At 36.5% G+C, this 27,281-nt stretch overlaps 1 protein-coding gene across 1 annotated transcript; it reads right to left on the reverse strand.

Annotated features, from left to right (window-relative positions):
• Positions 1–1,556: 1,556 nt before the first annotated feature.
• Positions 1,557–27,054, reverse strand: ppme1 (protein phosphatase methylesterase 1). The gene is made up of 14 exons (XM_052104318.1): positions 26,807–27,054; positions 16,842–16,936; positions 15,340–15,431; positions 8,243–8,300; positions 8,051–8,102; positions 7,817–7,971; positions 7,543–7,633; positions 5,637–5,702; positions 5,403–5,529; positions 4,972–5,101; positions 2,777–2,821; positions 2,608–2,672; positions 2,071–2,138; positions 1,557–1,970 (listed from the first exon to the last, which is right to left on the reverse strand). Coding segments are annotated over exons 1-14 (1,128 nt in total). The 5' UTR covers positions 26,890–27,054; the 3' UTR covers positions 1,557–1,969.
• Between the last annotated feature and the right edge of the window lie 227 nt (positions 27,055–27,281).

The following is a 27,281-nucleotide window of genomic DNA, read 5'->3' on the forward strand; positions in this document are numbered from 1 at the left end:
TTCGTCAAGTGTATCAATCAAAATCTAAAGAGTTTTTATATATTGAACCAGATCATTCTTAAAACTACAAACAGGGTGGGTGGGGGATTTAAAAATCTACATTTTTGTATAGAATGTTTGGCCAAAACAACAAAATATTGTTAATTAAGAAACCTACGTTGCCTTCTTCATAATTCCCATATTTAAGAACTTTTTCTCTTAACCAGCTCTGCACTCTATCCCAAAAAGCATGCGATAATTTTTAAGTGAAAACAATGTGCTCAGTATTCTCTGTAAAGGAGTTACAAAATCTACAAAGAGCAGTTTCAATATTAAATCTAATATTTAGAAACTCACTAGAAGGATAAATAATCAAATTGAAGCTGTTCGTTGGATCAGTACAGGTCAACGTCATTTTATGCGACTACGCATTACATTACGGAGAGTTTACGACCTACTAGTTAACTCTTGCCTTAAGAACAGGTGGTGCAACCAGATTAAGCACTGACTTAGTTACAAACTAACTAGTAGTTACTAAACCCTTAGTGTGAACTTTATGTCCCAACTTTCTTGAGAATGTACGCACAGCTGGTGCAACCCTGCACAGCAGAATAAAGTTCCACCAACCACTAATCGCAGCTGTCAAGCATCCCCACCTACTGTTCGAGCCGAACTCTACATCAGGAGTGCCCAACACATGGCTGAGGCTGCATACGACGCAAAACTGGGGACAGTGTCATAATATATTTTGGCCTATTATAGGGTTGGTTCGCCAAAAAATAAGCACTCTCATAATTGACTCACCCTCATGCCATCACAGATTTGTTTGACTGTCTTTCTTCTGCAGAACACAAGCAAATATTTTTAGAAGAATATCTCTGTAGGTCCTTTCACTCAAACCTAAATAGTCTCTGCTTTCAGTGCAAGTGAATGGTGACCAGAATTCACAAAAGCTCCAAGGAGATAAAGTCATAACATAATCCATCAGACTCCAGTGGTTTAATACATGTCTTCTGAAGCCATCCAGTTGGTTTTGGGTGAGAACAGAGCAACCTTTTCTCTGTACATCTTGACAGATGTCTCGTTCGATCATGATTTCAAGCTTGATTAATTGCTACCCAAAACATTTGACCAAAGTTAAACAATTTAAAGGCAATGCAACCAAATACTAACAAAGTGTATGTAAACTTCTGACCCACTGGATATGTGATGAAATAAATTAAAACTGTAATAAATTATTCTTTCTACTATTATCCTGGCATTTCACATTCTTGAAGTAGTGATCCTAACTGACCAAAGACATGCAATGTTTTCTATTATTAAATGTCAGGACATGTGAAACACTGAGTTTAAATGTATTTGAATAAAGTGTATGTAAACTTCTGACTTCAAATGTGTGTGTATGTATATATATATATATATATATATATGTATATGTATATGTATATGTATATGTATATATATATATATGTATATGTATATATATATATATATTCCTGTCTAAAACTTAACACAATAAACAGTGCTACTTGTAAATCAGAAATAAAGACAGAGGAATATAATTTCATGTCACATACAGAATGAACAAGCACAGACTGCTGAAACCCTTTCTTTTATTACTGACCTGGAAATCAGCAATAGCAAACACTTTGAACACAACATGATGCAATCATCCTAATTACAACAACAAGCAAGGCATCAAAGGAAATGCATAAGAAATTATTTCAGGAGAAAATTAAAATGTAAAATATACATAATTCAAAATCATTTTTATTTGATTAAGCCAAAATTGAAAAGAAAAACATGACTACAGCAAACATAAATAAAGTCATACAAAACTGATATAAATGTAAGAACAAAGTCCTAAGTAATACTTTGCAGAAGAGGCGTTGTCATGGTTTTGATTGTATTGTAAACCCTGGTGGAGAGCAAGAGGGCAGAGCGGGATGGCATGTCGCTGGATGAAAACTACGAGTCGAGATATACGTTGTCTATAGAAGCAAACAGCAGAGAATGAGACAAAGGACCAGATTAACAAAAAACAAACAAACATTTAATTATTTCTAATATGATTTAATCATAATTTTTTACCAGGGGAAACCCTCTTTGAATTCAGTGAACTTGTGACGGACCATGAAGGTTGCTAGAGCATCAGCTACCTGCATAAAGATAAACATTTTCTGAGGAAGCCAATCAAGCAGAAAGACTAGAGAACACTTTAGCAGAAATGTTAATGAAAGCTCTACATTGTTACTCACGTCTGTTCACATTTTTGAGCCAAGTGGAATTTGAATGCAACTTCCAAATTAATTTGTATCTTTTATAATTAAGCTGCAAAACTGTTGTAGTAAAAGTGTTTGTCTAAAAAGCTGTGGCAGAAATTCGCAGTCTAAATTTGGTCAGATAATTTTGCCCGAAAATTCTGTTATCACCTTTGATGCTCAAAAAGTTGTATGACTTCTTTCCTGAGGAAAACTGAGATATTATCAAAATGTCAAAAGATGCTCTTTTCCATAAACCAAAATTAAATGGTGATCACTCTCTGTCAGGTTTAGCTGCAATTGTGCTTGGTTTCAAGAAAAAAGTAGAAAGTAATAGGTCAGGATTTGTACGGTAAAATAAACATACTTTTTCAGGGACATCTTCATGAACAGCATGGCCACATTCAGGGAGAACCTGCATCTGGAACTTTCCTGTAACAGAGACCAAAGAAATTAGTAACATCTGGCCATAGAAATGTGACTTATGCTGTACTACGAATGCTAGCCTGAGGAGTAAGTAAAAACCAAGGCCTCACCCTGCATTTGCCCAATGGTAAGATCTTTATCAAGCCTGTCAACGCCTATGGGAGACAAAAAAAAATAAATAAAAGGTCTTTGAACTGCTGATGAGGACTTAATTGTGACGCATGCATTTTCTGTGCCACCAGTGTCACCAAAAAGAATTGCAAAAATAAATGACACAAACAGGTTGTCAAATGTCAAACATACAGATTGCAATTCTGGACCCACTTTATATTAGGTGCCTTTAACTACCATGTACTTAATTAAGCCCTTGATACAATGTACTTATTATGTACATTGGAAAGAATTCACAGAGCTTAAATTTTTCCACATTTTGTTATGTTACAGCCTTATTCCAAAATGTATTAATTTCATTATTTTCCTCAAAATTCTACAAACAATACCCCATAATGACAATGTGAAAGAAGTTTGTTTGAAATCTTTGAAAACGTATTAAACATTTATTTTTTTTTAATAAATAATAAATAAAAATAATAATAAAAACATTAAATCACATGTACGTAATTATTCACAGCCTTTGCGAAATACTTTGTTGAAACACCTTTGGCACCAATTACAGCCTCAAGTCTTTTTGTGTATGATGCTACAAGCTTGGCACACCTATTTTTGGGCAGTTTCTCCCATTCTTCTTGGCAGGATCTCTCAAGCTCCATCAGGTTGGATGGGGAGTGTCGGTGCACAGCCATTTTCAGATCTCTCCAGAGATGTTCAATCAGGTTCAAGTCTGGGCTCAGGCTGGGCCACTCAAGGACATTCACAGAGTTTTCCAGTAGCCACTCCTTTGTTATCTTGGCTGTGTGCTTAGGGTCGTTGTCCTGTTGGAAGACGAACCTTCTCCCCAGTCTGAGGTTCAGAGCGCTCTGGAGCAGGTTTTCATCAAGGATGTCTCTGTACATTGCTGCATTCATCTTTCCCTCGATCCTGACTAGTCTCCCAGTTCTTGCCATTGAAAAACATCCCCACAGCATGATGTTGCCACCACCATGCTTCACTGTAGGGATGGTATTGGCCAGGTGATGAGCAGTGCCTGGTTTCCTCCACACATGACGCTTGCCATTCAGGCCAAAGAGTTCAATCTTTTGTTTCTCATGGTCTGAGAGTCCTTCAAGTGCCCTTTGGCAAACTCCAGACAGGCTGTCATGTGCCCTTTACTGAGGAGTGGATTCAGTCTGGCCACTCTTCCATACAGGCCTGGTTGGAGAGATGGTTGTTCTTCTGGAAGGTTCTCCTCTCTCCAAAGAGAAACACTGGAGCTCTGTCAGAGTGACCATCGGGTTCTTGGTCACCTCCCTGATTAAGGCCCTTCTCCCCCAATCTCTCAGTTTGGCTGGGCGACCAGCTCTAGGAAGAGTCCTGGTGGTTCCATTTACAGATGATGGAGGCCACTGTGCTCATTGGGACCTTCAATGCTACAGACATTTTTCTGTACCGTTCCCCAGATCTGTACATTGATACAATCCTGTCTCGGAGGTCTACAGACAATTCCTTGGACTTCATGGCTTGGTTTGTGGACCTTATATAGACAGGTGTGTGCCTTTCCAAATCATGTCCAATGAACTGAATTTACCACAGGTGGACTCCAATCAAGTTGTAGAAACATCTCAAGGATGATCAGTGGAAACAGGATGCAACTGAGCTCAATTTTGAGTGTCATGGCAAAGGCTGTGAATAATTATACTTATGTACATGTGATTTTTTAGTTTTTTTTTAGTTTTAATAAATTTGCAAAGATTTCAAACAAACTTCTTTCATGTTGTCATTATGGGGTATTGTTTGTAGAATTTTTAGGAAAATAAGGAATTTAATCAATTTTGAAATAAGGCTGTAACATAACAAAATGTGGAAAAAATTGAAGCGCTGTGAATACTTTCCGGATGCACTGTATGTGTTGTTACATTGTACTCACATTTAATGTACATGCGTTTAATACACCATTAACATTACCCCGTACCCTAAACCTAACCCCACCCTAAACCTACCTGCATCCTAACCTCAGTAGAAAAAAATTTGAATCTTGTGAGAAATTTAAAAAAAAACATGCAGTTACACAATAAATACATTTTATTGTATGTATTTCAATGTTAATACATAGTAGTTAAAGACACCTAATATAAAGAGAGACCACAACTCTGTTTGGAACCACTAGTGGAAGAAATGGCATACTTTAAATAAAAGCCAGGCCTCTTACCAGCTAGCAGGAGGAGTTTTGGCACATGGCAGGTGAGAAAGAGAGCAGACAGTCCCTTAAACCAGCCTTCCCAATACTTCTCTGTCTTTGAGAGTTCAATACGCCAGGTGTACAGACTTTCTTTCTTTATCTGTAGGTACAAATTAAAAAATTATGTAAAATATGTGTGTTTCGGTCAAGCTTAATTGTTAGGAAAGCCACTGTGAAAATGTATTCTGAGTAGATGTACAACAAATAAGGGATCATGTATAATCAGCCAGCCATTAAATCACACAGAGTGATCAGTCATTAAACAGTAATTAAACAAAAATATTTGACAACAGAATATCACGCTTGGCCAATCAGAATCAAGTTTTCCCAGAGAGCCACTGTATTGTCTGTGATGTGTTATTTGCTTATTATTCAAATTTAAGGAGAATATTTTTGATTACCTCTTGATCATCTTCTTTCTTCCTCTTGTGGTTGGATTCACCTTCTTCATCCTCCTCTTCTTCTTCTTCAATAATTCCTTCACTGATGCCCTTGGAAAAGCCTGGACTACTTAAGGGCTCATCACATCTAAAATTTCAAAGACCTTTGATCAATGGTATGCAACAGCTAAATACTTCTCCAAACAGCATAAATTCTAGGGCTAGTAAAGGGAACCATTACTGTGTAAGACTTACTTTTTCACCTGTCCAACCATGGACACCCGTGCAGATTCAACATTCCTGATCTGTCCACTTTTTACACTGGTAAGAAACAAGTTATCAGTTGGGTCTACAACAGTAGGAACCATGACTACACTGTAAGCATTTCATAACATATCGATACATTGATTACTGATCGGCACGTTATTTTATTGCTATGTTTGAGGCATCGATATATTAGCCGACATTTAAATTAGAAGCCTAAATTGCGTGCTTTCCTATTCACTCAGTTGGGCTTTTGTGGCATAATAACGTTGGGAGACCACAAGGGGGTGCTATAACATTTACTGAAGCAGGACGCAAGGCACAGGTATCACAACAATGGACGGGTATTTTAGAGCTCCATGCACAGGATGCATACACACAAAATTACGAAGGATTTTGTACTTCAAGAATGAACAAAGTGGCGTTTTGAGTTTTCAGGTTAACGTACACTATAATGTATGCGCAAAATGAATGATTTGAAATTATTTAGCAATTTCTCTGTGTGTAGTCTTGCTGTCAAACCACAAAAAGACATGCATTTAACTGAAAATACATTGTGTAGGCATATGAAAGATGGATATGCACAATATATCATCAACTGATGGCTTGAGTAAATAATCTTGGACCTTTGATAATGATTTGCTAGTTAAAACTATGCGAGTTACGTTCCGTGCAGATTTTTGAGCAGTCTCCAGATACGGCAAGCCCGCGCTGTGTATGTACCTTGTATTTGAATATGTACCCTAATAGTTATTCTGAATTTTAGAACCCGCCATGTTGTCTGCCAGACATATCCGGTGTGCAACCCCTTTAATTTACGCTGGAGCTCACACTTTACTAAAGTTGTGTTGAGAAATATTTTTGAAAAGACAATTGTGCAACTTGTAGCCCCATTTATAACTGAAAAAATCCTGATATATATCGATAATCATCTGGAAATCTTCCGATTATCAATGCGTGATAAGGGCATAGATCCGAAGCCCATTATACTGCAAGTTTACTAGTTTGAAATCCTTTGCTAGTCCACAATAAACTTTACTATATAATAATTAACAATATAAGATTTATTTTACATAATGAATTTAGAACTGAGTCTATTACATTCATTTTTTATAGTTAAATCGCAATTGATCTCAAATTTCAAAAGTGCTGAAATTTGACTTCGAATTAAAAAAATATATTCTTCCTGTCTAAATGAATTTATTTCCTTATTAGGAAAGAAAACAAAACAATATGTAACAAAATAATGCTTTATAAACATTTTCCAAACAAAGACTTCCACAATATAAAGATAAAAATGCACTAAAATAGCACCAAGTCAAGTAACATAGTCTAAAAAGTCTAAGTGGGAGTTTGACTACTTGAAAACTAGACCACACATAGGTTGCATATTCATTGCAATTGGCATTAAATCTCTTAAACTCTCACCCACCACAATACTAATCTGTTGGTAGACTGTGGCTATCTACGTATTGTTACAGCAATAGCAAAGCCACATTCATGATTCGCATCAAGGCATCAGCCCCGTTTTCATCTACACATGAAAATCTTGCAAACAAAAACGTATCATTCTGCATTTTGGTTATAGTCAAGTCTTGACTTGATTCTGTTGTAATTAAAATGTGGCTTACATATGCTGAAAAATACATGATTTCTGTCACAAGTTCCAACTGGGCTTTTTATATTTATTTATTTTACAACAAATAGCGTTAATAGCTCCTTTTCCCATAAATGAATCACTAAAACTGAATCCCTGTGTGTGTTGTAAAGTTCTAAACTTTATTTTGAATAAGGTCTCATTTATCAGCCAGAGATGTCAATATATATTTTTCTAAATATCCAAATAAACTTGCTGGTAATAATCATTACTTTCAACAATATTCTGATAACCGAATACCTCCATTCTATGGCATTCTCCACAGATTTAAATGTTTTTGGTCGACTCCTCAGAAAGTTCTGCATGCTGTTCAAGGCATCCATGGCTGTACCTGAAGAATGAGAAATACCACATTTATCAGATTGCAGGGAAATTAGTAACAAAACACACTGTGGTGTAACTAATTTATAAAAATGTTGTCAAGAAAGTCTTTTTTGTCATGTATTAACTAGTTAACATTTCATCTTTTCACTTATTAAATGTGTTTTGCTTGTTATGAGCATGTGGCACTTACCTTCCACTACATCAATTACACAAAGACCAAGCAGTGATGGCACGTGATTGGCTGCAGCAGTGTGAACTGCTATTGCTCCACCCATACTGTGACCAATAATCATGATAGGAGGTGGGTTTTCACTGTAAAGGGCCTCCACCACTTTTCCAATATCCCTGGAGAGCATGTAAAATATCGGAATTAGATTATGCAAATACCATATTTTTAGAGACCCTCTGAAGAATATGTACTTACTTAGCCATTGTCTCAGCAGAGAGATCGTCTGGGTTCTTGACTGTAGTATCACCTGAATTTTATATGAAAATGCAACATGTCTTTTTTAGTGATCATTTAAAAAGGAAGGAGAAAAAAATGCATGTTCACGTTTTCTTATCAGTTTCTGACACAAAGAAGTTCTCTTAAGTATAAGGACTTGAATACACATACCATGTCCTCGAAGGTCCATAGCTACAACCCTGCAGTTAATCCTGCTGCATATAACAGACTGAGAATACAAACAACTGTCAAAATCATGAAACAATCAGTGTACTGAACATAAAGCCAGACCGTTTTCACAGTAGCGCCATCTTTGATTTTGAATGGTAATGACAACGAGGCTGAGAGTGATTTACATCTCTCCGATGGCACGCAGTGGCATGGGCAGTCATATAAAGTGAAATGTATTAGTTGCATATATATATATATATATATATATATATATATATATATATATATATATATATATATATATATATACAGTGAAATGTATTAGTTTTCACATATCCCAGCTAAGCTGGGGTCAGAGTGCAGGGTCAGCCATGATACGGCGCCCCTGGAGCCGATAGGGTTAAGGGCCTTGCTCAAGGGCCCAACAGTGGCATCTTGGTGGTGCTGGGGCTTAAACCCCCGACCTTCTGGTCAGTAACCCTGAGCCTCAACCTCAAAACTGTCATTTCCTTCAAATATAAAAGATGGTGCTGGTGTTAATAAGATCCAGGTCTCTTTCAACATCCATCCCTTTCCTGTATGTATAAACTCATTATATATTTAAAGTTCTCACAACTATATACTGTACAGTGGATGAAAAAAACAAAAATAACATTTAATCTGGAACAATGTAAAATGTAGAAGAAATATTTAAAATGTTCTACTATTTTCAGGTCCACAAATCAAATGTAAGCAAATTGGCAACTTTTGTATGAAGACATATTTCTTGCCTTCATTGAAGAATGCAAGATGATGTTTGTAACGTTCTCAAATCATACCAGATCGCCAGTGTTGGGTGTAATATGATTACAAAGTAATTAGTTACAGTAATCTAATTACCTTTTAATCTAAAAAAGTATTTAAATTCTTACTGACTTAATTGAATTACTTTTAAATACACGGCTTACACATTTTTCTAAAAACAAAACTTTTGTTAATATGCACAACTGTTTAACAGCTGACGGGAGTGCACTCCCCAACTAATCATTGTAAAGGCCCAAACATACTCTACGCAAGTACATGAACGCAGACTCGACTTGCTAAGCAAGCTCGATTTCACGCATTGCTGCGTTGTGAAACGTGTCAGTACTCAATTCATAACACAATGTTAGTATGCACTGCATTGTAAGCCTTGCCGCAAGGGGTGCTAGAGTGGATTTTCTTCTTTCAATCAACAACTGTCATGGCAGACTTGGGCAGAAAATTGAGTTGAATCTTTTCGGAAAATACATACAACTTTTTTTGTCCCCAGTCCATTCAAACTAACAGCCCTTTTTCTCAGTGTCCTCAACTATTGTCTCATCTACCACATCAGGGCTGCATCCGAAAACATAGGTAGCTGGCTTGTGTGGTGAACAATCAGAGCAGATGACATTCCAGAAACCAGTTTATGGCACAGCCCATCTATAACTGTCAAGGCAAACAAGAGTGGTTCCATTTTGATTGGATCGTGGCAGGACCATCACAAACAAAAGCCAAGCACAGCCATCAGATAAGCTGCTTGGACAACTACCAGATATTTCAGAAAGTAAGGACTGGACCATTAACTTACCATGTGAAATAGCTGAAATAAAGAAGCCACAAAGACAAACTTTAGACACAAACTTCTATTCCTAACATTGACACCAACTGCAAAACATTACTCCATGCTTGTTCACAGAACGGTTTATGTAAATTGCAGCGGTTCAATTAGCACAATAGTTCACACAAACTAAACTATGGTTGTATAAATTAATGGATGCGTAATGTTTAATCTTTCAACATCATGTTTTGTCTTTATATCTTCAGAAAAATGCCAAGAGTATTTTTGAAGAGGTTTGGAACAGGAACAATGCATAGATGAATCTGTAAAGACATTGTTTAACTATATACTTTAAAATATGCAAATGTTCCACACAGAGAATGGAGGCTGAGCCACACAATGTGGGCCCCCCTCCGATTTCAGCAGCCAATCGTAGCACTGAAGCCAGGAAGAAGCCAAACTGAAATCTCCTTCTCATCAGGAAGGTATAAAGCATCCTTACAACAGCCACACCATTGTTCTGTTACCATTTTACGAGAGAAAGAGGCAATATCAAAATGATAATCAACGTTCTGAGATCCCGGCTGTTTGAGTTTGGGAGCTATAACAGAATAATAACACTTCTCCATTCTGGTCTCACTCTACGAGAGAGGCAACAACACCCAAATAAGTTAGCAAAAGTAAAACAATTTGAGGTAATCAGTTATATAATTTTTTTTAAGTTAATAAATGTAACATTTAAGTAAGTGGAACTGTAAGGTTATGATTTTGTACTGCTTTTGCATGTTCATTGCTCTTAAGCTAACTCATACATTTTGATGGCACTTAACTTAAAATGTTTAGTAAACCACCACATTGACTTGCTTAATAATTGATAAAGCAGTAAGTAAGTTTCCTACTTGGTATCGTTCCTCAACCTAAACCCAAGCTCCACTCCTCACCATAATGGTAAACCCCAAAACCCCCAACATAACAGAAACTACTCTAAATGGCAACATAACAAAACATTAAACACTAACAAGTTTTCCCCTTTGCATTCATGTTGCAAAAACACATAAAATAACAATTCATTTTAACATTTACTTTCCCTATCGAGTTCCACACAAAGCATGCTGGGAACAAGAAATCCCTTGCCCAATTTGAGTTTACCAAACAACTTTTTTTTTTCGTTTATTAACTCAAAACAATAAAACAGATCAAGTTCTTTAAAAGGTTTCAGTTTTGTGAACTCAAAAGTAAGAGAAATTTCTAAATACTCATCAAGATTAATTTATTTGAACAAATTTGAATGACTTATTACTCAATACAATTAATTACTTTGAGCATTGGGGTGCAGAACAATAATGAACATTCTGAAACTCTGGCCTGAGTGGTAGGAGATGTAATGGAATACAAACCATCCAACATGCCAAGTCTCATTCTATGAGAGAGAGGAAAACAGATCATCCAACATTCTTAGTCTCCATCCGAGAGACAGATGAAGATCGACCAAGTCTCATTACAAGAGACTATATCAACGGCAAGTTCAGAATCCCTATAACAGGGAGATATCTACAGTGACAAGGTTTAGCTCTGATGAGCAAACCCTCTCTTCAAGTTACGTGTATCTGCGTATTCCAGAGGATGAATCTTGCACAGACATAATGGCTGTATATCTGTGTGTTCCAAATTGCAAGAACCCTCTCCGTGCATCCAGGAGATCAGCATTCCTCAGCTTCATGTCTAAAGGCTGTTGAAATGTAGTCCAGCTCCTTCCTCACTGTAATGTGGCCCTGAGCCCCAGTGGAAGATGTCGCAGTCACTGAACTCTTCAATCGATCAAGGTGAACGTAAATATCACTACTAAACCTCTTTCCAGAGACTTTAGTGTATAATATCAGTTTATTACATAACCTGTGTTACAAATGTCTTGCAAACAAGCGTTATTTTTTTAAATAGAAATAAGGTTTTCACCTTATTAATTAAGAGAGAAACAGCTATTTATATTTCAATAAGATAATAGTGATATTTTGCCATTGCTACTTCCAATTCAACCACTTGCATTTTTCCATCCTATGAACTTCTATTTACCTATTCATTTGTTATCTTTTAGCATATTAGTACTAATTTGTAGTTTTGTTAGTAATTCTTGTTTATCTTTTTAAAAATAAAACTAATTTGTGTTTCTTGTGTTGATGATACAGAAGAGCTACAAAGGGTTAGGTCAAGACTCTTGAAATCCTTCAGATTAATCAGATGGCCAACTCCCTTCAATTTACACATTTCTAATTTATTAAATGGTCATTTGGATTATTCTTTTACTGTCAAGTTGAAACTCCTTAGCTGGTGCCCTGAGGATGGAGGCAGGGCCTGTCTGATATTAATAAATCACACACACCTTAAATTAAGTGTGATCAAAAAACACCACATATTTTGGTGTCAATTGGTGCCAGGGTGATTCTCACTTAACTTGCTGCCTAATCAGTTAATGGCTTAACTGACAGCTGTTTTGAAATGAATGGAATTACTTAGGAACTGGCCTCCGAAAAGTTTGAAAACTATCTTATTTTCATCCTGTCTCCGTATACAGCCTCCGAAGGTAGCATTTTCCTGATTTCAGAGGCAGCACCGCTTTCGTGTTCACGTCTAAAAAAAATCTATTGCCCTCTTGTGGTCTGAGGTTTGTAATCGCTAGAGCAACGCAAGTACGCATGTAATGTATGTACAATGGGACCACCCGTTGGCCATTTGCTCAGGTCTACGTTTGCGTACTTGAGTGAAGTATGTTTCGGCAGGGAGAAACGAAGCATAGGATGCCACAATGAACGAGGAGGAAATGTAGACATTATTTTGAGTTTGAGCAAAAAATTATTATTTTTTCTGCAAAAAGTTTTACAAGGTAACTTATAATTAGTAATGTAATTACTTTTTCAATGAAGAAATCTGTAATTTTATTATAATTTTAGAATTTGTCATATCTAGTGGATTACTTTGAGTAATTAATAGGACTATCAATCGATTAAATATTTATTTGAATTAATTACATGGTGTGGTGATTAATTGCATATATATACACTCACCTAAAGGATTATTAGGAACACCATACTAATACTGTGTTTGACCCCCTTTCGCCTTCAGAACTGCCTTAATTCTACGTGGCATTGATTCAACAAGGTGCTGAAAGCATTCTTTAGAAATGTTGGCCCATATTGATAGGATAGCATCTTGCAGTTGATGGAGATTTGTGGGATGCACATCCAGGGCATGAAGCTCCCGTTCCACCACATCCCAAAGATGCTCTATTGGGTTGAGATCTGGTGACTGTGGGGGCCATTTTAGTACAGTGAACTCATTGTCATGTTCAAGAAACCAATTTGAAATTGTTCGAGCTTTGTGACATGGTGCATTATCCTGCTGGAAGTAGCCATCAGAGGATGGGTTTATGGTGGCCATAAAGGGATGGACATGGTCAGAAACAATGCTCAGGTAGGCCGTGGCATTTAAACGATGCCCAATTGGCACTAAGGTGCCTAAAGTGTGCCAAGAAAACATCCCCCACACCATTACACCATCAGCACCAGCCTGCACAGTGGTAACAAGGCATGATGGATCCATGTTCTTATTCTGTTTACACCAAATTCTGACTCTACCATCTGAATGTCTCAACAGAAATCGAGACTCATCAGACCAGGCAACATTTTTCCAGTCTTCAACTGTCCAATTTTGGTGAGCTCTTGCAAATTGTAGCCTCTTTTTCCTATTTTTGTAGTGGAGATGAGTGGCACCCGGTGGGGTCTTCTGCTGTTGTAGCCCATCCGCCTCAAGGTTGTGCGTGTTGTGGCTTCACAAATGCTTTGCTGCATACCTCGGTTGTAACGAGTGGTTATTTCAGGCAAAGTTGCTCTTCTATCAGCTTGAATCAGTCGGCCCATTCTCCTCTGACCTCTAGCATCAACAAGGCATTTTCGCCCACAGGACTGCCACATACTGGATGTTTTTCCCTTTTCACACCATTCTTTGTAAACCCTAGAAATGGTTGTGCGTGAAAATCCCAGTAACTGAGCAGATTGTGAAATACTCAGACCGGCCCGTCTGGCACCAACAACCATGCCACGCTCAAAATTGCTTAAATCACCTTTCTTTCCCATTCTGACATTCAGTTTGGAGTTCAGGAGATTGTCTTGACCAGGACCACACCCCTAAATGCATTGAAGCAACTGCCATGTGATTGGTTGATTAGATAATTGCATTAATGAGAAATTGAACAGGTGTTCCTAATAATCCTTTAGGTGAGTGTATGTATATATATATATATATATATATATATATATATATATATATATATATATATATATATATATATATATTTACTGAGAAAGCTCCTCAATTAACAATAAGGATGAAATAACTATAATTAAATAATATATAATAAAAAAATATTCAGATAATTAAAATACATTACATTATTGTGGTAGAGTAAATCATTGATAAGACAATACAAAAAGTGGCTTTATAATCTAATGTAATGTTTATTTTTCACATTATTGATCATAAGCCAATCAGTTCTACAATCTGGCTTACAGTTCAAAGCAATCCATTTTGAAATTGAATTTGTAAATCAATCCGAGATTTACTATGAGGACTTGTCTAAGGACTCGTCAATGTACACCTGCGTCAGACAGATACATAGTTTAATACTTTGAAAAACAAGTTTTGAGATCCCTAAATTTGAATTTGTGCTCCATCATGCTGTTTTGAAGGCAAGAACGCAACCTAAGGCGAATGCCAATTGAACATTATCATCCCTATGCCCTACTCACTATGAAAGACAGAGCTCTTGATGTGGGCACTATGAATGGTGCATGGCATTACAGTTTAAATGTAGCCTTCACTAAAAGTCTTCTGAAAGCTGTTACTTTCTTTTGTTAGGAACGACATTTTGAGTGGCGTCCCCTTCACAAAGTGCCCTTCAAGAGTGCAAAAAAGCAGTTTGGAATACCAAGCTTGTGTTGTGCTGTCTGCTGAACTGTTGATTTGTTGTCTGTGTAAGCAGTGCATTTTTTATACAGCTGAAGTTTCGCTTACAGTCCCCTGGAGAAAACAGGTTGTACTTAAAACTTGTATTGCTCAGGAATCTTCCTCATTAGTGGGGACATAATCAGTTGCATACATTTTCGTATGCATTATTTTTTATATTTTAAATAATCGACAGCCCTAGTAATTAACCCAACACTGCGGATAACGTGGATAATTTTGCACAAATTGTGAAGTCCATGTTGCTACATAAACACCAAGGAATTAATGTAAAAAATTTTTTTATTATTCCACTTATCTTTTCTGCTGATAATATAATTCTGCATTAGAAAATTTTCACCAGTGGTTTCAGTTGTTTGGACCCCACTGTATGGCCAATCATTAAAGCAGGCTGCACTGCAGCCTCGATTCATAACTGGAATGATTCCTCATAATCATTTGATCTTTGCAGAGATTCTAACTTTCACAGAGAAATATTAAAGTCCAAACTTGTGAAGAGAAGCAGTAGATGTATGAAACTCACAGTAAAAACTGCCCAAGAAAGAGCAGAGTGACCTCCCCCATGAAGCAGTAACAGGACAGGACCTTGAGAGCCACTGCTGTAAATTCTGAATGTGTACAGAGGAGTAAAGGAAAGACTTAAACTGTTTAGTTGATTTACCATCAATGGAAAATCAGAAGCATTGTGCAATGGCCCTAAAAGTAGGGGTTTAATGATCCATCAACCAACAATCCTGCTATCGATACAACACGTAAATATCGATATAGAAATGATTTTAAGATGCACCTTTATTTTAATACTCTCACGTCAGCCACGTCCGTACGCATTTCCGTCAGGTGATGGGCCAGTCTTATTACATTAATTTCACTTTATGAGCAATAAATACCCTTTTCATTAGGGACAATGATGTGCGCAGAGTCTGTGAAGCTAAATTGCGCTCTGCTATCCATGCGCAAGAGTCAACCGGGCTTCCCGTGAAACGCGAGCTCCAGACCAGTGACAGGATCAGTGCGAGCACGTCAACCGGACGCTCCTTAAAAGGTGAGCTCTCTTGACAAACGCAGAGTGGCTCACATGCGTGATTAATTCAGGCTTCCATTGATATCTTTGCGCATGCGACCCATTTTAAATTGACATGACAATTTGCCATTTTAAAGTACCTTGGGAGCAGTTCAATCATCATGTGAAACGTCTTGACAACGCAGACATTCTGAACAGCACTAATGAGGGAAAACGAAACTCTGCTCAGCTCCAGCATCAGATATAACTATGACTTTACACATCTGCACACTTAATAACATTAATCCCAGGGAACTGTAACAGAATTTTTCATTGCAACTGTGGAAGTTGTAGCCAAGAAAACCAAGGATGGCACTGATAGTTGGAAGCAAGTCATGGGTATGTCAGTACTTTGAATTGGATTAAACTGAAAAATAAGCTGTAATCAAACAATTAATGTTAACTTGTGTATGACTATTTATTATTTATCTGTATAATCTTTTTCAACATCTGAAGTACCTTATTTCGTTGTGGATGTCCCAATGTGGATACAAAATGTGCACTTTTCAGAGACCTCAATAACATTTTGTGATTATATTTTGGTTGCACTTGAGGGCAAAATTATTGTAATTTATTGTGTAAAACAGACACATAATATCGGAATATCGATTGCAAGGCCCTGAATCGAATCAAACCGATATCGTATCGCAGCAGACTTTGAAGTATTGGTAAATATTGGATCGAAGGCCAAGAGAATCTATAGAAGATTGTATCGTATTGTGATACAAGGTATCTGGACACTTTATCCACACTTAAAAATGTGTAAATGTCTTTGCATTAGATAAATATAAACTATCAGTGCAACTTGGTTTGATATTTTGTTGTCTATGCATTTCAATTCTTAAGTGTGGCTTGAGTTTCCAAAAGTGTCCAAATACCTTCACCACTCTATAACATCATATACATATACAGAAAATAAATATATTTATTTTCAAAGAGTCTGCATGAGAATCAAGCAAAGGATATGTCTCTGCTGTTGTCGTTTTCCACCTCCACATCCTCCATGGTTTCAAAGTACTTACTCCAGGGCAAAGGAGTAAAATCACGTTTTCTTCCTGGTCTGCATAGAGAGGAGAGAACAAAATATGGTAGCACTAAATGGTATTATTTTAATTATCTTAAAGGTATAGTTCACCAAAAAAAAAAATGAATTCTCTCATTATTTACTTACCCTCATGACATATCAGGTGTGTATGACTTTCTTTATTCAGCAGAACACAAACAAAGATTTTTAGAAGAAAGCTCCAAAAAGCACATAAAAAAATAATCTATATGACTCCAGCAGTTAAATCTACATATTTAGAAGCAAAATGATAGGTGTGGGTGCAAAACAAACCAAATTGAAGTCCTTTTTTATTATTACTTTAAATCTTAAATTTTACATTTCATAGCCACATGTGGTGTGACTTCTAACAGTGAAAGTAAAACTGGAGATTTATAGAAAAAAAGGACTTAAATTTTGATCTGTTTCTCACCAAGACCTATCATATCACTTCTTAAGACATTAATTTAACCACTGGAATCTAATGGATTACTTTGTTTCCTACATTCACTTGCACTGTAAAGACCTACAGAGCTGAGATATTCTTCTTAAAATCTTTGTTTTGTGTTCTGCTGAAGAAAGAAATTCATACACATCTGGGATGGCATGAGGGTAAGTAAATGATGAGAGATCTCTTTAAGGCACCATGAAAATACAATAGTAGACCTATAGAATTTATTTATTTGTATTGTCATATCAGCTTCACTGGCTATTTTCAAGGCAAGATCAAGGTCGTTTTAAAAGATAATATACACAATATAGTATATAAAACGGTATACACAATGAACATTATATAAGACCTTTCATTTAATATTTGATCTTGAAAACATCCACTAAAAAAACTTGAGTAAAAACGTTGCCTAGTGGCATTTTAAGTAGGACACTCCAGTAAAATGTGTTTTATGGACAGTGTTGTCTGACAAAAATCACATGTTGGTGGCACTTCACCTTTCAATAAAAACATATGAGTAAGTCTAGAATGACCAATACGGCCTGTTGTGTAAACAGTCTGGTCATATCTACACTCAAAAGAAAACTTGTGAATGATCTTCTCACACACACACACACACACACACACACACACACACACACACACACACACACACACACACACACACACTTGACAGTTTGTAAATCTCAGTGCGAGAGCTTTCTTTGCAGCAGTATCCGCCTGTTCATTACCAAATAGTCACATATGACCAAACAATGTTAAAATATTTTTCCTTTCAGAGATTCAGTTTTGCTACTATATTAACAATTATGGGGTGAACAGTTTTTAATGATTCAAGTGCTTGGAGGCAAGATGTTGTGCTCTCTCTATCTGCTCTAAAGCCAAGAGTAAAGCACAGACCTCAGCTGTAAAAATTGAGCTCTCTCCTGGAACACGGATCCTAAAGTTCTTTTGTCCAAATACTGCAGCTGCAGATACACCGTTCTGTTTTGGATCCATCTGTGTACACAGGTTTATGAAGCAATAAATTATATATAATTTCTATAAATTCCTATTTGTGTTCATTTGGATGGATCATTGTCTTCTTTTGCTGGGCCAAATACATCATGATGATAGGGCATAGGTGGGTTTGTGTTAGTATGTCCTGATTAATGTCCATGTTCTCAAAGTGGGGTTTTATATGGATGCCAAAAGGATTAATATACTTTGGTCTGGCTTCATACAAATCTGGATGTTGAGGTTTGAACACTTAAGAGAAAGCTGTATTACATTGGTTTGTTTTCATTTTAACTGCATACTAAAGAGCAAGTTTCAAGCACCTGTTGTCAAGTGATGGTTCCTTTGCTTCTGAATGCTCCTAAAGAAAGTCGTAATCCTATATGGTGTACCGTATCCAGCATTTGCATGTAAGATTTCCTGGCAGTCATAAACTATGTATCTCGCACCAGCACATACAGAATGTGTTCTGTAAACACATAGAAGTGTAGTGCAATCTGCACCACATTTTGTTTTATCCAGTCCCTTTATGATGTTAATTTAAGGCATTTGTTTCTTAACAGTTTTATATGTGGGATAAAAGAAAGTTTATTGTCCAAAGCTAGCCCTAAAAACGGCTTTTGTGACTTTTATAGGTTCTATGGGTCCAGATGTAGAGATCGCAGCAAGCAGAAATGCATACAGACAGTTTTTGATTTAGAGAATTTAAATCAATTTCTAACTGACTAATCATATATTTTGTTTATGCACAGCTGTTCCTTTCAATAGAATTCATATTTTTCCCCCTGTAGCAGATGCACAAATCGTTGACATACTCTTATGTCTCATACTCTTATGAGATGGTCTAAATTGCTTCTTCCTTGTCTTAAACCACACTGGTAATCACTGATCTTATGTTTTTTTCTCTAGCATCCACACAAGCTGATTGACCATTGACCATTCTTTCCATGGTTTTACATAGGCAGCTGGTGAGGGCTATAGGGCAGAAATTGTTTGAGTCTGTATGATCTTTGTTTAGGTATGGTATGACAGTTGCTTCCTTCCAATATGATGGCATTTCTCCTGATTTCCAAAAGGTTTTAAAATTGTCCAAAATAATTAATAATACATTATGGGACAAGTGCTTTATGAACTGGTAATGAACTCTATCTGGTCCAACAGCAGTATCATTTGTGTTCTTTAAAGCTTTAAGAAGCTCTTCCAATATAAAGGGCTGGTTGTGTGGCTCTGTGTTATCAGAAGAAAAGTCAAGTCCTGTTGTATCTTTATTTCTTGGAACTCAGGGAGACAGCTTTCTAGTGAAGAGTTGCTCTCAAATGTCTCTGCAAGCGTGTTAGCAACTTCTTGTTTTTTAGTTAATAAAGTGCCTTGACTCTTTGTTGGTACATGTGATGTTAAACTTGATACATGTTTTCCAGCTTTGTCTTTTTTAAAATTATTAATGATTCTACATGCTTTGGACCTGCACATTTTCAATTTAATGAGGTTGTTGGGTGTTTGTTAAACATCCTTTTTTTCATTCTTCAATAGCCTTTTTGCAATTTTCATCAAACCATGGGTTAGTCTGTCAGAATGGCTTTATTGATATTTTTGGAACAAAAATCTGGTATTTTCTGCTATTTCCATTAAATTTCTATTATGATTTTAAAGTGTCTGAAAGGAGTACCAGTTGGCTCTTTTAAGATGCCATCTTGGAGGTCTTTGTTGAATTTCTGCTTCTGATGAAGTAACAGAGGAAAGTTGTCACTCAAACACAGATCAAGCCAGAATAGCCAGAAGAAGTCGAGCAATAGTTCAGACTCACATATAGTTAGGTCAACAGCAGTATAGGTTCCATGTCCTGGATGCAGATAAGTGTACAAACCATCATTTAATATGCATAGATCATTTTTTGAGATAAGGTCATCAATCATTTTGCCTTTTGTATTTTTTGATGCTGGCATACAAAACAGTCACTGGGTCTGCTCCAGCATACCTAAAAACATTTATGCAGAGCTACGTTCCCACCAGAAGCCTGCGGTCAGCTAAGGAATGGCGCCTTGTCGTACCAAAACAAAGAGGCACCAAAACACTTTCCCGGACTTTCAGTTTCATCATACCACGTTGGTGGAATGACCTTCCCAACTCAATCCGTGAAGCTGTTTCACTCTCTATCTTCAAAAAAACGGCTAAAAACACATCTTTTCCAAAAGCACTTAAACGGTCACTAGAGGGGAATTTTTTTTTAATATATATATATATATATATATATATATATATATATATATATATATATATATATATATACAATTCTTATTGCACTTATTTCTGTTTTGTATACTATTCTGATGATAGTGAAACTTTGTAGCATGGCACTTTTCGTACCACTGTCTCCTTAAGATGATTCGCTTATGTTTTCCTCTTTTGTAAGTCGCTTTGGATAAAAGCGTCTGCCAAATGAATAAATGTAAATGTATTTGTGTAGCTTCCTCCCCATAGGGGACTATGACTATTAAAATCTCCCATAAGGATGTATGGGGATGGCAACTGGTGTACCAATATACCCAAGTCATGTAATACTATGGAAACATCAGGAGGCATGTAAATGGACCACAGGGAAATGGCTTTATGGAGCGTTAAACTCACCGCTACTGCTTGCAAGTTTGTTTCTATTTGGTATATGGCTGTGAAATATGTCACATCTTATATGGCCGATCCAACCAAGGGGTGTTGCATATTTCGGCCAAATGCATTAAATATTGTATATTTTTTTAAGATTAATGGGCTGCTTGGTACCAAGTGAGTCTCTTGAAGACAAAAAGCAATGGGTTTAACATCATCAGATAAACAGTGCAGTTCAGCAAAGTTTACTTTGACCCCTAGGCAGTTCCACTGACTAATGCAATTATTCATCCTCAAACAGGCAAACCCGTTACATGGTTTACTTCTGCATTTAGGAGATAAGCTACGGCTATGAGATGTATGGTTCTCTTGCATTTCAATATCCTTTGAAATTTCAGTCTTTTGACATCTTTTTCCTTGATTAATTTCTGGTAATTGTGTTCTTATACTACTTTGTATCATTTCCCTCTTGAAGATTGGTTGTTTTCAGCTGACAGCTAACATCTTAGGAGGTTTGGAATGAAGATGTTGACAGGTACACTCAAATATCCTAACTGGATCCTTTCTGGTGGTTGTGGTTTGTTGAATGTCACTATGCAAGTTCTTGTTCTAATCATCTGGTCTTCTTTTTTGATCGTAATTCTTCTAACATTTGTTCCACCTTATTGAGTCAATTTCGTGCTTTGTCAGCCTCATCCATATCTTGTAGCTCTCTGGTATGATTAACTCCTTTACTGCTATTACGAGATGGATGATACAAGGCTTTTATAGGAACATTGGCCTGCGTATTATCACGCATTAGATTATCTGAATAATTTTTTTTGGAACATTCCACCAGTATTTGTCCAGACCTTAGTTTTTTCACATCTTTATCTGTTCCTGCTATACCAGAGATACCTTTTTGTATTGCAAAAGGGGACAGCTTAGTCAGAGGCATGTCAGGTACAACAGATTCTAAAAAATGTTTTTTTGAGGGATCATGCAACAAGTATCAGAGTCATCATCCATATTCTGTTCCAACTTTAGTTGTTATGGGTTTTTTTGATTAGCCATGTTTGTGTTATTTCGTTTCATTACTCCCACTCCCCACCCACCTCGGAGTCCAACAAGGGGGTGCACAGAGCCGTGGGTATCCTCCAGATATGTACCAAGGATACAGTGGTAATGTACTCGAGCAAAAGGAACAAAATTCATATTTCTCGATTGACCTTCAGCCAACGCCCTTTAGGGCATGTCTTGACTAGCCACTTGATTGGACCAGGCCCTTCCAACCTCCCATCTATGTGAAGTCAGAGCCAAAGCACTGTGTTGGATCTGGGGGAGGCGCTGCAACCCACATTCCTCAAGTGCTAGGTCCTCCTTCTCCACAGTTGCAGGTTGCAACATAGGGCAAAGAAGTCGCCCCATTTGTCACCTCTTACGATCAGCAAAGGTGTGCTGGGTTCCTATTCTATCCTGGGTCCCTACAGACCTGGGGTAGACCATATATAAATATGCTAACCATATATCAAGGTACTGTTATATTACCATCTGATACCATCAGATATTGAGTGTTACTGCCCAGATGTGCGCTCACGCACAATACATTTTGCCTCTGAACAGAAGCTTCCAGTACATAGGCCTACAGAAATTCAAAAAGCTAGAGTATACGTACATAGAGTTGTTATATAGATGAACGCGGAAAGGAAATTGTTCAAATGGGTATGAGTTTGTACAGGTAGTAGTATAAATATGAAAAATAAAATGTAAAACATAGCTGCAAGCATCAATGACAGACCCAAGCACCATGGGTTCATTTCCACCAGGTGGCTTTCGGAAAACAGTGCATGATGGACATGCATTTTGTCAAGTAAAGCAAGACAACTACCTCAAAAAAACATGAATATAAAAAGAATAATAAAATGTTATACGTTGCCATGGCAACACGATTTAAGATATCAAGTAACCCTTCACAATTTACATCAGCTGTATCTTGACATTATTCCAAGCATTTTTGATGAAGAGATTTGGGTAAATGTAGGAGGACTATTTTAAATCAAAAATCTGTTTGCAATTTAGCATCTTCAATGTCTTGGCATAAATTTGGTGACCGTCACATAAATTCCCTAGGAGGAGGAGTATTTAAAAGTTCAGAGGCAGCTATTACATTTTTTTTTTTTAAATGGCTGACTTTCTGTTGAGCAGAGCTAATGACTGTAATTATGAAAGTTGTCCAGTGTCATGACAAATTGAGTCCACCTGGTAAATAGAGTCCCCATGGGGGTAACCGTTTGTTATGCCTGAGCAACAACCTATCACGTTATCATGATAGCATGTCATTGAAGTCTAGGTTAACTGAAAAAAAAAAAAAAAACAATGACATCTTTAATTTTACAATCTATAAATTCAGTTATATATATTATTACGTGTAACATATGTTTTAAAAGACATTAAATGTTGTATTTACATAGTACATAAAACTGCATATACGATAAAGTGAATTTGCACGATTTTTATCAGGCACTGAAGAGTACTCATTACTAGCTCTTTGAGCCAATGGAATCTCTGATGTAATATGGGGACTCTATTTACCAGGCGGACTCAATTTATAATGACACCGGCTTGATGAGAACTATATATGTACCAATTTTAGTGACTGTAGGTGTAAATGGGGGTGCTACAGAGCTACACAACTTTTGCCAAAGTCTTTCTATTAAGTCAGTCCACTCTTGGCCATCTTTTGAACATTCCCAGGAGGCTATTTCCAGTCATGACAGTGCACCTCCTATCTACTGTAATGGAGGAACACCGAAATCTCAAAAACAGTTGGTCAAGATTACAAATCAAAGAACATATTTTAAATCAGCATTAAAATCTGACAAAATTGGTATCATGTATTGTGCTTATTTTTTTCTTCTTACATCATATTACGCTTAAAAACGCTATTTTCCCAGTGTCATGGATCAAGTTAACTGGGGATGTGCACGTACATGTGAATAATTTTACTTGCCTTTTCAGCAGATTTGTTCAATGTGAATTGTTAATGAGTAAAGAAAAGATGTTTTGAAAAATTATTAAAAATTGTATCATCATTATTACAAAGTTATTTCATCGATGTCTGCTCTAATGAATTTGACAAATTTTAAGAGCAATTTCAATTGTTTGACAAGGTATTATCTGGTTACCCATGTTAACATGGGACATTGGTTTGAATGGGAACTGGCAATTACACTTGTCAGTGCAATGAAGCACATGTGGAACTCTTTTATATTCACAACACTAAAGCATCATAGGCTGATGTGTGTCAATAATATCAATTGCTTTATTTCTTTATAATGAATGGCTTAATAAACCATGATAGTGAGTAATTTTCTCCAACCATTGAAAATGAACAAAGTGATCTGCTAGTTAGAACTAGATCATTAGTTCAGCGGTACATCACATTAAAATATCACTCAACTAGACCAGGGTTCAATGAGTGCAATTGTATCTTTGCTGCAGGTTATGATGTACTTTTAAAAGGTCTATTGAAAACTATTTTGTATAACAGACACAATTTAAGATATTGTTTTAAACAAATCTTTTAAAATTTCAACCTAATCTCACAGCCAGTAATCACAGTATAATCTACTGAATTTTCTGAGAATGGTTGAATTAATGAGAAGAAAATTATGAACTATGCTGTCTATAACAGGATTTTTTTAAATTGTCAAACAATTTAAGATAAAAATGTATAAATATTTTGCCAAACAAATTAAATCCTTATTTCTGAAGAATTTCTCATGCTTTCTTAGTGTATAATTTACAATTGGTCAATTTGGCCTATGTACAGTACACTATGTACAGTACATGCTATTCAGTCTCCACACAAAAACAAAATTGCACTTCTGAAAGATCAAGTGTCATGGGTGATCATACATATAAGATATTGTTATGCACAGAACCTTTGAAAAGTAAAGGATATTATAATATCAATTTAATTAAACTGACAAATGTTTACTGGGGAACTTAATCAGGGACTATTCGTATGGTTACAAAATCACACTACCGCTATACCAAATGGTTTTAGAGAATCAGAATGAGCTTTGTCAAGTTCTCACATACACAAGGAATTTTTGTTTTGTGATAGGAAAAATAAGTGCACACAGAACATTACAGTGAGACACAGAATATAAAACAAGGTAAGAGTATAAATAGACTTACAAATAATAGTACAATTAACATGTATGTACTGTACATGAGCAAGTGGTAGTGTAGGTGCAAGGTAGGTGTATGTACAGTTATTGAATTAAATATGTGAATTTACATATGTACATGAGATGTGTATTTAAATTATTGCACTATGGAGGAGTCCTGAGGCAGTTTAATTGTTCATGAAGAACAAGGACTGAAGTTAAAAACTGTTCTTGTGCCTTGATGTCCTGGCGCTCAGTGCTCTGTAATGCTGACCAGAGGTTAACAAAGAGGGAGTGGGCAGTGTCCAGAGTGATTCTACCTGCACGTTTCCTCAATCTGGAGATGTACAGGTCTTGGAGGGTGGGCCGGGGGGCACCAATACTCAGCAGTCCTGACTGTCCATTGTAGTTTCCTACTGTCTGATTTGGTGGCGGAACCAAACCAGACAGTTTTAGATGTACACAGGACAGACTTGGTGACAGCGGAGTAGAACGGTGTCAGCAGCTTATTTTTTTATGAATATATAATTTGCAAAAAATAATTTTCTTAAACATACAAAACTATTTTAATAAATGGAAGTAATTTAAGAAAATATGCTTATTATTGACACATTTCAGCCTGATACTATAGTGTTGTAAATTAGAGTTTCACAAGTGTAATTGCCAGTTCCCATTCAAACCAATGTCCCACGTTAACATAGGAAACCAGATGTTACCCTGTGAAACCGTAAAAAAAAAATAATAATAATAATAATAATAAAAAATCACTCTTAAAATTGTGTCAAATTTATTGGAACAGACATCAATCATACAAAGCGGGCTAATAATGGTAACAAAATGTTTTTAATGTGCAAATGTGTTTCTTTACTCATTGAACGAATATGCTGAAAAGGCAAGTAAAATTATTCACATGTATGCGCACATCTCCAGTTAACATGATCCCTAGTTGATCCATAACATGGCAACACTGACGTGTTTGCAAAATTGTATTGTTTTTCAGCATGTTAAGTGATCCAAAAGCACCCAAAACCTTGAAAAGAATAATAATAATCATTAAAAGAACACTTCACACTTTCAGTGCTTGGGCCCTATAAATTGTGATTTTGCATATTGAACACATGGGTTTGTATAGGTAGCATAGTATAAATATGAATTAAAAGCAAGCTACTTTGGAATGTAGGTTGTTGTGTAATTTACTACTTTTTATGAAGTGTAGCTTTTAGCTTAGCTTACCTAATTTTTATGTTGAATAGTTGTCAGCTTAGCTAGCGACATGTTTTGAATTGCTTGCCCAACACAGGAAAAAGCTTTGCTGTGCCATAGTGTATGGTCATTCTTTTCATTAAGGTTTGATAAGATCGTGTATGGTGTTTCAAATTTAACATGTTAGGCCTACTAATACTAGCAATGTGTGTGATTGATTCAGCCCATATCATCATAATCTCACTCCAACCAGGGATCCAAAGTTGGCAACCCTGCAAACGAGACAGTTTTCATTCCGTGCATGTCAACAGAAACAGTTGAACACACACACAAGCATCATCAGTAACAGAGATCTCTGACTCTTCAATTAACGAATTTACATCGTGACAGCTATCAGCTGAAACATCTTGAGAGCAATGAACTCAATTTGATATTTTGAGGTTGTAATTTTAACACACAAATACGATTTAAGTGTAAACTCACCCCATTCTTAATTTAGATCCCGACTGCAAATCTGCCATTGGAGGTTTGGAGGATAGCAAATTCAATTGCAACTGTTTCTCCATGGTGAGAGGAAAGCAAAACCCTTTGAGCACGTTAAGCGTCTAGCCCTCTTTGCACCATACGAGTTCTTGTCTATAGACAGTAGGATTATACACTTCACAAATTAAAGAGATATCAGGCTAGTTCAGCAGGCAGGTACGAAAACCTATGTTCACACGAGAAGTCTCCGCCCACCAGTCTTTCGTGACCGTTTTGCATTATGGGACTTGTAGTCACGTCAGAGATTTTTAATACTGACCCTGATGGCACTGCGCATGGAAAGAACTACAACTAACAGAAAACACCAGTTTCGGTTCCTCGAGCACGTATACAAGCCAGAAACAATATGACGTAATGCAACACCAAAGATTATTCAAAACTAATTTATTACTTTTCCAAGCAAAATTTCATATTC

The sequence above is a fragment of the Xyrauchen texanus genome, chromosome 34 (genome assembly GCF_025860055.1).
Source record: "Xyrauchen texanus isolate HMW12.3.18 chromosome 34, RBS_HiC_50CHRs, whole genome shotgun sequence".
Lineage (NCBI taxonomy): Eukaryota > Metazoa > Chordata > Actinopteri > Cypriniformes > Catostomidae > Xyrauchen > Xyrauchen texanus.